The sequence below is a fragment of the Rhinichthys klamathensis genome, unplaced genomic scaffold (genome assembly GCF_029890125.1).
Source record: "Rhinichthys klamathensis goyatoka isolate OS25496 unplaced genomic scaffold, OSU_Roscu_1.1 h1tg000292l_1, whole genome shotgun sequence".
Lineage (NCBI taxonomy): Eukaryota > Metazoa > Chordata > Actinopteri > Cypriniformes > Leuciscidae > Rhinichthys > Rhinichthys klamathensis.
Window position 1 is genome coordinate 47,487 of NW_026606811.1, and position 12,213 is coordinate 59,699.

Here is a 12,213-nt window from a genome sequence, read left to right on the forward strand (position 1 = left end):
AATGCCCACTAGAAGGTGCTCTAGGCATGTTTTCCTTGATTGTTTTTCCCTGAAGAGAAATATGTTGTTGATAACGAAAGTAAAAGTGACTTCACATTTGTTGCATTTTACTGTGAAATTAGAGATCTGTGTCTTACATTAATGTACCTGTCTACCCACCATACTCCTGTGAAGAGGTGTGTGTGTGCTCTCTTTACACTCCAGCTCCAGAAATCATTACTCCGCTATCGCCCTGGTAAATGAAAAGAGACTCAATTAGTTCATATTCATCTGCTCACCATTATTCTGACTGTTCCATTACTCACCTGCCAGCTGTTACGCTCACCTTCATCACTGTCAATAAATACCCTGTTTGGGTTTAACCTTATCTCTGTCTCCGAGTCTGGTGTTCCCTGACAGAAGACCAGACCATACCAACATGAACCCATCGGGGTATTCACCTGTCCACCCCAGTGACCTGCTCCTATCCCTCTCATAAGCTGGCCGCCCTCTAGAAGACCATGTGGAGGAGTTACTCGAGCTGTCCCATCTGGTGTCCTGAAGCAACGACACTCTGAAGACAGTCTTCGGGAGTGGGTTGGATGATCATCTATTCAAACATCTACCAGTGGGAACTACCAACTGTACCCTTAAACGATATGTAGAATATGTACTGTGGCTGAGTGGTTCCTCCCTCACATTAGGCAAATTGGATGAAGACATCATCGCTCCTCAGTTGCAGGCTCTACAGCCCACTCTAGTCCTCCTGGTGCCGTCGGTCTTCATCTCAAAGATTTCAAAGGGACTTCCTCCCAAGTCCCTTTCCATCCCTCTTCACACCTTCCAACATGCTAGAGTTCACCACGAGTCAAGAACTAGAGCCAATGATTGCCACAAATCCCGAGCTCAGACAGCCCCTTACCCCACCCACCACAGTCACAGAGCCAGATCCAAACAAGGACCTGCCATGGATGGAGAAGGTCATGACCCCATGTCAGGGTCATGTCTGACCAGGTTCGAGAGTCGGCACCCATGGCCATCCCAGTGGGGATTTTAGTGTAATTTGACGGTGTGGAGTTGGATTCCATCCATGCCCCTTTCCCTGATGTACACTGGCTGCATACAAGAACAGTCAATATAATGGATTGACTGGTTCCCTCCTATTCCCAATGCCAGCCCCAAGACTCCTGCATCTCCGCTAGTCCCACCCAGCTCCGTCTCCTACTTCTCTGCTGGTCACGCCCAGCTCCAAGTCTCCATCTCCGATGGTCCCACCCCGCCTCCCTCTCCCGCTTCCTCTACCAAAGCCAGCCAGTAAAACTTGGCCCTGCTTCCGCTGTCTCCTGTTAGCCTCTCAACTCCTCCTTCAGCGATGCCGCATAATGGTTTGGATGCGCCTTGGGACCTCCAGTTTCCAGCTCCGCCTTGGCATGACAATCCCCCATGACAAGCGTAATAAAGCCTAGGCTTAAGTTTCGTTGGTGCAATCGACGTTAGGTCAACTCTAAAGACTGGTCTTAACCAAGACCTACTTAGCAGTTAGGACCAGGCTTAGTAAAGCCCTGTTGATGCAACCGGCTCCCGGACTCCACTTCGGTCCTCTGACCCATTGGCTCCACCTTGGCTCCATGCTCCCTTGACTCCACTGTGGACTGTAATTCCACTGTCTCCGTCTGGCTCCCTCATCCCTCAGGCTACACCTTTGTCAGACGTCTCCCTGGTTTTTCCACTGGATTCCTGGCCTCTAGCTCCTCCTCAACCTTCTATCCCTTCGGCTCCACCGGGCTCCGCCTTCCCTCTGGCTCCATAGTTGTCCTCGGTCACCCCGGATCCACCATCGTCTTCCAGGTACCCATCTCCAACTCAGTCCCATGAGCCATCAGCTCCGCCTTTGCCCTCCAGACCAGAGGTGTCATCTTGGCTCTTAGTCTCCTCGGTTTTGCCTGGGTCTCCACCTCCGTTGGTCAGAACTCTTGCTCCATCCTGGATCCGCCCTCCATCTGCTCCACCGTGGGTCCTCGTCCTGGCTCTAGTCTGGCTCCTGTGGTGTTTGCCTTCAAAAACTCCTCAATTGCCCTGTCACTCACTGTTCCCTCTCATTGCCTCAAGGACCATTACATTTTTGTGGGCGTCAGGAGTTGACAATGGAGGGGTGTGTGTGGGGGGGATTGGTAATGTCACATATGCTCCCTATCTGCCCATCTTCAACAGCCCAGTCATCTAACCAGAAACTACATTTCCTAGCATCCCTCCTGTCCCTCGCTTGCACTCAATCGGCCATAACCCACACCTATTTCCCATCAGCACTTCAATCTGCACCAGGATGTAAGTACACAGCTCACACTCACTCTTTGTCTGGTCTCAACTACGGACAATAGATTACTTACCTACTCCACTTACCTTTTGGATCTCCCTGTGATTCTCCAGCGATCTCCTTGTAAATCTCCCTGTGATACTCCAACAATCTCCTGTAAAGCTACTCTTTGGAATATTACACGTGCCTGTCTACTCACCATACTCATGTGAAGAGGTGTGTGCTCTCTCTACACTCCCGTTCCAGTCATCGTTGCTTTGATAATTTTCGCCCCATTTCAAATCTACAGTTTCTTTCTAAAATACTGGAAAGGATTATTGCAGCCCACACTGTAAAAAATTATCGTGATTTTAACGGTAAAAATGCTACAGTGAAAAAACGTTAATTGGTTAACAGAAAGTTTCCGTACTATATACACGGTACATAACTGTGATAGATCTGATGGTACATTTAATGTAGTTTTACTGTAAAAAAATTGTTTTTGGAAGTGAAAAAGAACAACTCATTGTATAATTTACAGTGAAAAACCGCAAATTGACATTCCCACAATTCCCTGCTTGACGCTTCACATTTGATGGATTTTTGTTGAAATAACTGTTTCTTCATAGTTTTTCTTAGTTTTTTTCTTATCAGTTATGTACATCATGGTTTTATGTTACATTTAATGTTGTTAAATTAATGTTTATTGCATTTTTTAAATGTCATGTGTGTTACCATGATGGTGTTTAGTGTGTGTGAATGACACTCTGCAGCTTCTGTATATCAGTATTAACTGTCTTGTAGAAGAACTGCTTGTGAGGAACTTTGATTGATCATGTGACTCATCACTGCTGTGATTGGTGGTTGTCATTGTATCATCACAATGATACAAAACAGATATTAATACTTCAATAGGACAGTAAATTCACCTTAAATCAGATAATGAAATATGGTTTATTACTGTAAATTTTTAAGTTAGGCCTGTAAAACCAATAAAGTTGCTACCGTATTTTTGACGGTAAAGTTCTGGCAGTCACTGTTGCTGTTTTTTTACTGTAAAAATGAAGGTTTATTTTTTACAGTGCAGGTCCAGGATCATCTTTCTGATAATAGTTTGTATGAGCAATTTCAATCTGGTTTCCATCCATATCATAGTGTTGATATGCATTAGTTAAGATCTTTAATGACTTACTGTCAGCTGCTGACAGCATTCTGTTAGACAGATTAAAGTCTATTGGAATCATTGGTACATTCATACATCAATATGGGTGTTCCGCAGGGCTCAGTTTTGGGTCCTCTTTTATTTATTATTTACTGTATCTTTTACACCTTGGATATATTTTTAGGAAATTTGGTATTCAATTACATTGCTATGCAAATGACACCCAACTTTACCTATCCTCCAAACCCATCTCTACTCTTCCTCCATCTGTCTCCTCATATTGTTATAGCAGAGATTAAAGAGTGTTTTTTTTTCTTCATATTAACAGCAGTAAAACAGAAATTATTCTTGTTGGTTCAAAAACCAATCTGGCCCAATCTAAATGTTCCTCTGTGAATATTGATAACTTTCAGTGTCTGTTTCTAAACAGGTTAAAAGTTTGGGTGTCATCTTTGACAGTACTCTATCATTCGAAGCACATATAAACAGTGTATTTCCACATACGTAATATTAACCGACTTCTTCCAGCTCTTTCAGTAAAGAGCACTGTGATTCTTGTTCATGCTTTAGTCACTTCCCGTATTGATTACTGTTACGCTCTTTTTTTATGGCCTGCCTTCAAAGCTTCTCTACAAAACTCCAGCTAGTACAGAATTCAGCTGCTTGAATTATTTGCAGAACTTCTCTAGCTGAACACATTACTCCCATACTACAACACTTGCATTGGCTCCTGGTTAAATATCATATTGATTTTAAAATTATTCTTCTTTCTTACAAGGGACTCAATAATCTTACCCCTTCATACTTATCTGACCTTCTTCATATTTACACACTATAAGATCATCTTCTGCACTTACTCTTGTTCTCCCTCGAACTCGCACTTCTTGGTCATGCAGCTCCTTATTTATGGAACTTGTTCCCACAGGATGTGCGAAACAGTGAAAGTCTTTCTATTCTAATGGTTTGTCGCAGTGCCGGCAGATGGCCGACAGTCAGCAAAGATGACCAGCTCTGTCTCATTCGTCTAATAATAAAATCGATTTCACCTTGGCATTGTGAGTCTATTTGAATCAAACAAGTTCTTATAGTGGTTAGTGCTCAGCAAACAAAGAATGTTTCAGTTTAAGCACATGACCTTTGGAGGGTCAGATGGGAAAGATGCTTCAGCCATATTTTCCCTGCTATTGCTTGTTGCTGTAGTTCATGCTGGAACATTCAAAGAATTTTTGACCTGATTCCATTACTAAAGAAAAACGTTTTCCATTTCACATTATAAGTGATGTTTTTATTTTTGACACAATCTATTTTCAAAACTATGCACAGCTTATGGCCTTCGACAGGAAATGCAGTTAGAGGTGGTATGGGGTCATAAGCCTCCAACCACAAATTCTAGTGTTCCGCTGACAAGTCTGAGGTGTTATCGTCTAGTGGCACATTGTATGTAGGTGAGACACTAGTGCTATTATAAGACAACACCATCATCACATTCTGTATAAGAAAAAAATCTGTTATGCAATACTGTGCTGTTCTTTTAATGATTAAAAAAATTCAAAAGAGTTATTAGAGAAAACAGGCTTGTATCTGGGTCACCCTTACATTATTGCATTTGATAAGTCTGTCTTGTTTGAGGTCCTTTCATGCTTTAAAGGGATACTCCACCCAAAAATGAAAATTCTGTCTGATATTCTAATTCTGATATTTTGAAGAACGATTGGAACCAAACAGTTGTGGGGCACCATTGACTTCCATAGTATTTTTTTTTTTTCTACTATGGAAGTCAATGGTGCCAAACAGCTGTTTGGTTCCAGTCGTTCTTCAAAATATCTTCCTTTGTGTTCAGCAGAAGAAAGAAACTCATACAGGTTTGCAACAACTTGAGGGTGAGTAAATGATGACAGAATTTTCAATTTTGGGTGGAGTATCCCTTTAAGGTCTACTAGTTCTAAGAAACTTATAAGAGATCCATGTTAATGATCTCACATAAAAATTACAACTCATTAACAGGTTGTATTTAGAAGGAAAATATTTTGGATCTGTCTTTAACTTACACCTCTTACTAGTATTCTTTTATTATTATTTTTTGACAAAGACTTCAGATGCGCAAAATGAGCAATGCATTTATTTTGCAATCCTAAATACTGGAACTCCAGTCCAAAGCTTTTCTCCTGGTTCAATTTAAACTGCATTATCTTTTAATACTTTAGTCACACTACACTTACTGTCTCTGCTGTCTGTGATGTGTGGTGTTGTGTGTGTCCGCTTTACTGTTGTGTGTGTCCGCTTTACTGTCCTCTCTACACTAAAGGATCTTGTTGAATTAATTGTTCTTGAGTGCAAAACAGTAAAAATGTAATATATAAGGACCTGGTTTCACAGGATTTCACAGGCTTTAGTTCAATTAGGATGTTCAAGTAGCTTTTACAAATGGGGCTTAGATTACAGTTTTTTTCAGTCGCTAACAAGCGTTTGTCCAACCAGTAGTCACATTTTCAAAACTCTAAACACAATTAGCACAACATCGGTCTATTGTGGCCATACCATTCACACATTTCATGTCGTTTTCACACAATATGCAGTCAGTGAACACATTTCCACAATGCTTACATTTTCTTAACAGACAAGTTATACCTCCCAACAAAATTATGGATTGTTTTTGTAGTATTTGCGAATGTTAACACACACCATCCCACAATAGCAAAAACAATATTCCAAACCTTAGATACAGTATAAAAACCTCTGCTCCTGCAATGATATCAGTTCAAAAACAATATATCTCAGCAAAATAATAAACAAACAATTGAATAATTGACACACAGCTGATTTATGTTGGGTAAATTGGGCCAACCCAAAATTACCCAATTTTTTTCTATTACATTGACACTTATACAGTAAAATTAGGACTTTGAGGAGTGATGTTTTTGGAAACAGAAACAGAAAAAGACAAACACTGTAATTTCTGGACGAGGAAGAGTAAGAGCAAGGGGCCCAGGGAGAAGAGCAGGAGCAGTGAGAGATGCAGTGAGAGGTGCAGTGAGAGATGCAGTGAGAGGAGCAGTGAGAGGTGCAGTGAGAGGTGCAGTGAGAGGTGCAGTGAGAGGAGCAGTGAGAGATGCAGTGAGAGGTGCAGTGAGAGATGCAGTGAGAGATGCAGTGAGAGGAGCAGTGAGAGATGCAGTGAGAGGTGCAGTGAGAGATGCAGTGAGAGGAGCAGTGAGAGATGCAGTGAGAGGTGCAGTGAGAGATGCAGTGAGAGATGCAGTGAGAGATGCAGTGAGAGGAGCAGTGAGAGATGCAGTGAGAGGTGCAGTGAGAGATGCAGTGAGAGGAGCAGTGAGAGATGCAGTGAGAGATGCAGTGAGAGGAGCAGTGAGAGGAGCAGTGAGAGATACAGTGAGAGGAGCAGTGAGAGGTGCAGTGAGAGATGCAGTGAGAGGTGCAGTGAGAGATGCAGTGAGAGGTGCAGTGAGAGGAGCAGTGAGAGGTGCAGTGAGAGATGCAGTGAGAGGAGCAGTGAGAGATGCAGTGAGAGGTGCAGTGAGAGATGCAGTGAGAGGAGCAGTGAGAGATGCAGTGAGAGATGCAGTGAGAGGAGCAGTGAGAGGTGCAGTGAGAGGAGCAGTGAGAGATACAGTGAGAGGAGCAGTGAGAGGTGCAGTGAGAGATGCAGTGAGAGGTGCAGTGAGAGATGCAGTGAGAGGTGCAGTGAGAGGAGCAGTGAGAGGTGCAGTGAGAGATGCAGTGAGAGGAGCAGTGAGAGATGCAGTGAGAGATGCAGTGAGAGATACAGTGAGAGGAGCAGTGAGAGGTGCAGTGAGAGATGCAGTGAGAGGTGCAGTGAGAGATGCAGTGAGAGGTGCAGTGAGAGATGCAGTGAGAGGAGCAGTGAGAGGTGCAGTGAGAGATGCAGTGAGAGGTGCAGTGAGAGATGCAGTGAGAGGTGCAGTGAGAGATGCAGTGAGAGGTGCAGTGAGAGGTGCAGTGAGAGGAGCAGTGAGAGGTGCAGTGAGAGATGCAGTGAGAGGTGCAGTGAGAGATGCAGTGAGAGGTGCAGTGAGAGATGCAGTGAGAGATGCAGTGAGAGGCGCAGTGAGAGATGCAGTGAGAGATGCAGTGAGAGGTGCAGTGAGAGGTGCAGTGAGAGGTGCAGTGAGAGGTGCAGTGAGAGATGCAGTGAGAGGTGCAGTGAGAGGTGCAGTGAGAGATGCAGTGAGAGGTGCAGTGAGAGGTGCAGTGAGAGGTGCAGTGAGAGGTGCAGTGAGAGATGCAGTGAGAGGTGCAGTGAGAGGTGCAGTGAGAGGTGCAGTGAGAGGTGCAATGAGAGATGCAGTGAGAGATGCAGTGAGAGGTGCAGTGAGATGTGCAGTGAGAGGTGCAGTGAGAGATGCAGTGAGAGGTGCAGTGAGATGTGCAGTGAGAGATGCAGTGAGAGATGCAGTGAGAGGTGCAGTGAGAGGTGCAGAAGTGCAATATTTGATGAAAACATGTGGCCTAACCCTGAAGATTGCAGAGATTAGATACAGTAATTTTGTGCTTTTTTTGTAAGCAATACTGTAAAACTTTTTCTGTTCTATCATACCGTGTTTCTACTGTACCTCCTGTTGTAAACAGTAAAGGGAAAAAACTGATTTGCTTTTTACTAGAATGCTTTTGAATGTGAACATTACTGTACATGTGGACATACAGTTCCCAACCAAGAAATTTAGTGTAAAAAGGTTGGATTGCATGTTTTGCATGCAAATACCTGTAAAACTGAAACATCAAAGTCTATGCAGTTATTGTAATGTCAACAATAGCCAGTATTTTGAAACCTGGTGTACTTTGATTGACTGCATGTACCGTGTGAAGTGAAAACAAGTGTTATTCTTTGACAGAATAATTTCATTTTGAGTCAGATTTCCAGTGTTTTGGTAAAGTTAGTGTGTGCAGAGAAAGATGTGTTCTATTTTGAAATGAAGAGTTAGTATATATTTAACAAAATGTGTTTTTGAGAAGAAAATTAACCATTTGGCCAATTGTGTTTTGTAGGTGCGAGTCTGTGTTAAGAGTTTAGAAAAAGTATCTGAAGTATGGGTAAGCGCTTGTTAGCGATTGAAAAAAACTGTAAGCTAGGAATAGGCTTTAGTTCAATTGGGACATTCAAGTAGCTTTTACAAGCCTGCCTTAGAAAAAATCATTACTGATGTGCATCTTGAGACAAAACAATGGCACATATTTTAAGATATGTCAGTGCAAGTTGCTTTCAGTTAAAACAGCTCAAACATGCATTTTAGTCTGGGACTATATCTTAAACCGGGCAAAGGTTTTCTTTATGAACACAGATAAGAGATCAATAATTACTGACATTTAAATTGATGTACAACTGGGAAATTCATTCAAAGATTCATCATAAGGGGGTTTGTCTTCTGTTTTACTTTATTAGAATTAAGAGCATCATATAAGACAGCTTAATTGTTAATGCAAATTTCTTAAAAATTAAACGTTAACATTTTGAACAATCACAAATCATGTTGTCTTTTTACATGTATTGCTTTCCAGCAAAAGTAACATTACAGTAGCAAGGTAGAACATTTTTTTCATGATGCCACATAATTATGAAAAAAATGACAGATAATAGAAAGAAGGTTACTGAGTTAATTCTTGGGTTAAGAATCAAGTTAAATCACTCATTTGAGTATGCCATTGCCACAACTGCATCACTAAAAGTCACGATCATCGATCATTTTAAGGGCACTCTTCACCCAGCTCAGCCCAGCGTTCACACAGATACGAAAACCCTTCTGTGTGACAAGACTGTAAGAAAGAAATGTTCACAGTTTACAAACATACACAATACAATTAATTTCTATTACGCAATATTTATGATGACAAATTACATATTATGAAAGTTTAATACAATCATTTGCCTCTATTGATTACAGAAAGAGGAATTTAAATAAACTCACATGACTCCAGGCTTATTGCAATCCACTCTCGTCTCGATGTAGGAAGTAACTTTAGCGATGGGGATTTTTCTTGGATAATAATTAAAACAGCATTCGTTTGGCATATTGGCATCTGTGTTGAAAAAAGTAATTTATTTATGTAATAAGTGATTTCTCATAAACATTAATCATCTCAAAGTTAATATAAACATTGTAAACAAATCATTGTATCACTAATTCACTCTTAGAAATGAGTTTCACACTGACAAATACATGTTTATTGATACATGTTAATTCACACCATTGAACAGATAAATAATGAAGGATTTGTTTGACTTACTGTTGGCCAGTACACCAGACTGGAGGAATGCAACCGCCAGAAGTCCAATAAAAAGACAAAGACAATAATGACGCATGGCTGCAGATTTTGCTTCTCGAGGTAATACTGATAACAATAGGATAATGGCCAACAAACTTCACCATGGACTTTAAAGGTAAAAGGGGAGGGGGCGAGTGTGGTTTTGGTAAGGGGTCAGGTTATAGGTGAGAAAATGTTCCACTGCGAATAATAACTGAAAAAAAAAGTGTGCTCACAGATCTTACAGGAAACAGTTATGCGGTTATTTCATGTAGCAAAACTGCAACTCACATATGACTCACCATCTTAATCTTAAGTCTATAGTGCCATTATTCTCAATGTGAACATTAATAAGGTGATGAGACAATGGACCATGAATATATTCAAGTTTATTTCTATATTGACACAACAAAAGCAAAGGCAGCATTATATGACAAAAGGACAAACATAAGAACACAGACATAGTTAAAACGTGTTGTGTGAGCTGCATCAATGCATACTCAAATAACGTCTGAAAGCTTCAAGTGTGGGGTTGCATGCACACAGTCTGCATTTGAATGCTCATAGTGCTTAAATGGATGAATAATAAAAAAAAAGAGCGAGTTTTGACTGGCAAACTATTCATACATAGATACACTGAACATTCTGCTGCCTTCATCTTTTCACCCGATTCGGTTAATTGCCACATAAACAAAACACGAACATAACAAATACAATGCACAATACATTATTGCACTTCATTATCAACATTCCCCGTGTTCGTGGATGCCCTACACCCTTCTAAACACAAATTGTTTATGATTATGTACGCACTCAAGTACTCACAACATAACATGACATTGGTTATACACACAAGTCAGCTCTGTCATTACAATTAAGATTGTAATGAGGACTTTTTTTTTTAAATTGTACATTAAGTCATAAGCAGCTGATTGCACTACCAGACACATATGAAGTCTTTTGAAATCTTTTTTGAGTTATGTATATATTTTCATAAGTTACTTCAAAGATTTGGACAAGAGAAAAAAAAAGCCACTAACAAAGCCATCAACTCCTGGTGCTTGATCCCAGATGTACAAGTTATTAATAGTTTTTTTTAATTGTTATACATAAATTGTTAATATCATAAGTTGAGGGCAATGAATGATCAGATTGATGGTAATGCAAACAGCCAACATTAACATGAAATTAATTCCTGGGGTTCTTATTTGGTAATGAACAAGAAACAAAACCTGAAATAGCAGAGAGCATAGTATAAAAGACCTATGAAATCTATGAAAAAGAAAATGTGCAAAGCAGCTTATTGCAATAGTCTGGTTTAAACCACAAAAAAGGTGGGATGTGTTCCTTCGATCACAGTGATCAAAAAGCAGCAAAACCTCACCACATTATCTTGATAATATCTAAACATAAACTTACGACAGAGTGTGCAAGATAACACGTGCCATTCAATATTCTTTGCAGTGCCTTCATAGATTGTTTACATATTACTGTGTGTACATGTGAACACATGCATTGCACACATGACATACACACAAGGGGATTAAGATCTTTTTCTCACAAAAAAATAAAAATAAAAATGCTAATCAATATAATAAATAAGCATCTGGATGTTTAACGTTATACTGTCAAACCAAAAAATGTCTCCATAAAATTCTCAATGAAAAATATTCACAAAAATGACAAACTTAAAAAAGTGAAAAACGCTGTTATTGCTGTTACATTGTGGTCCCATAAATTAGGCCGTTTTAGTGCATGTTATTTACATGAAACAAGCTAAGACCATGAAGTACTCTATTTGTTAGAATTCAAATTCATAACATTTTGTATTCATAATACGTTTTGCATGATTTTAATCTTGACATGATACATTAATAATTTACTGCAGTTTCTTTGTTATTAGCAAAGACAATATGTCAAACATAAATGTTAACGGGATAGCTCACCCAAAAATGAAAATTCTGTCATCATTTTTTCACCCTCAAGTTGTTCCAAACCTGTATGAGTTTATTTCTTCTGTTGAAAACAAAAGAAGATATTTTAAAGAATGTTGGTAATCAAACAGTCGATAGTAGCCATTGACTTCTAGCCTGGATGCCAGCCGAACTTAGCCCCGCCCAAAACATTTGAGGGTGCGAAGTTCGGTCTGGACTTGATCCGTTGTGAAGCAAGTACGCCTGAACCAAAGCTGTTCGGACCAATACAATTGTCGGGGCGGGCTTTATGCGATGATGGACAGATGATCAACAGTAACGTAATCACCCACGTCTCCAAAGAGCGCTTGGCTGAATTCGTTTACAACAAAGAATGGCTGCCGCTGGAGAATTTAGATGTGTAGATTCAGCCATCGCGTCTGTTATAGAAGATGTAGACAGCGCATTCATTTTAAAAGAGGAACAGACAACTGCGATCAAGGCATTTGTCGATCCAATTGAGTGCAGAGGCATTTTCTTTCCTGGTTCGGTTGAAACGCGCGCTCCATAATCACAGCCCAATGGAG

At 40.5% G+C, this 12,213-nt stretch overlaps 1 protein-coding gene across 1 annotated transcript; it reads right to left on the reverse strand.

Annotated features, from left to right (window-relative positions):
* Positions 1–8,904: 8,904 nt before the first annotated feature.
* Positions 8,905–9,885, reverse strand: ccl36.1 (chemokine (C-C motif) ligand 36, duplicate 1). The gene is made up of 3 exons (XM_056269892.1): positions 9,696–9,885; positions 9,377–9,488; positions 8,905–9,224 (listed from the first exon to the last, which is right to left on the reverse strand). The coding sequence occupies exons 1-3, from the start codon at positions 9,769–9,771 to the stop codon at positions 9,131–9,133; spliced, it is 282 nt and encodes a 93-aa protein (XP_056125867.1). The 5' UTR covers positions 9,772–9,885; the 3' UTR covers positions 8,905–9,130.
* Positions 9,886–12,213: the final 2,328 nt, after the last annotated feature.

Coding starts and splice junctions, on each gene's coding strand:
- ccl36.1 (XM_056269892.1), bottom strand. CDS start 9,771: ATGCGTCATTATTGTCTTTGTCTTTTTATTGGACTTCTGGCGGTTGCA. Junction 9,489..9,695: donor GTCTGGTGTACTGGCCAACA/GTAAGTCAAACA, acceptor TTTTCAACACAG/ATGCCAATATGCCAAACGAA. Junction 9,225..9,376: donor TGCAATAAGCCTGGAGTCAT/GTGAGTTTATTT, acceptor TCTTTCTTACAG/TCTTGTCACACAGAAGGGTT.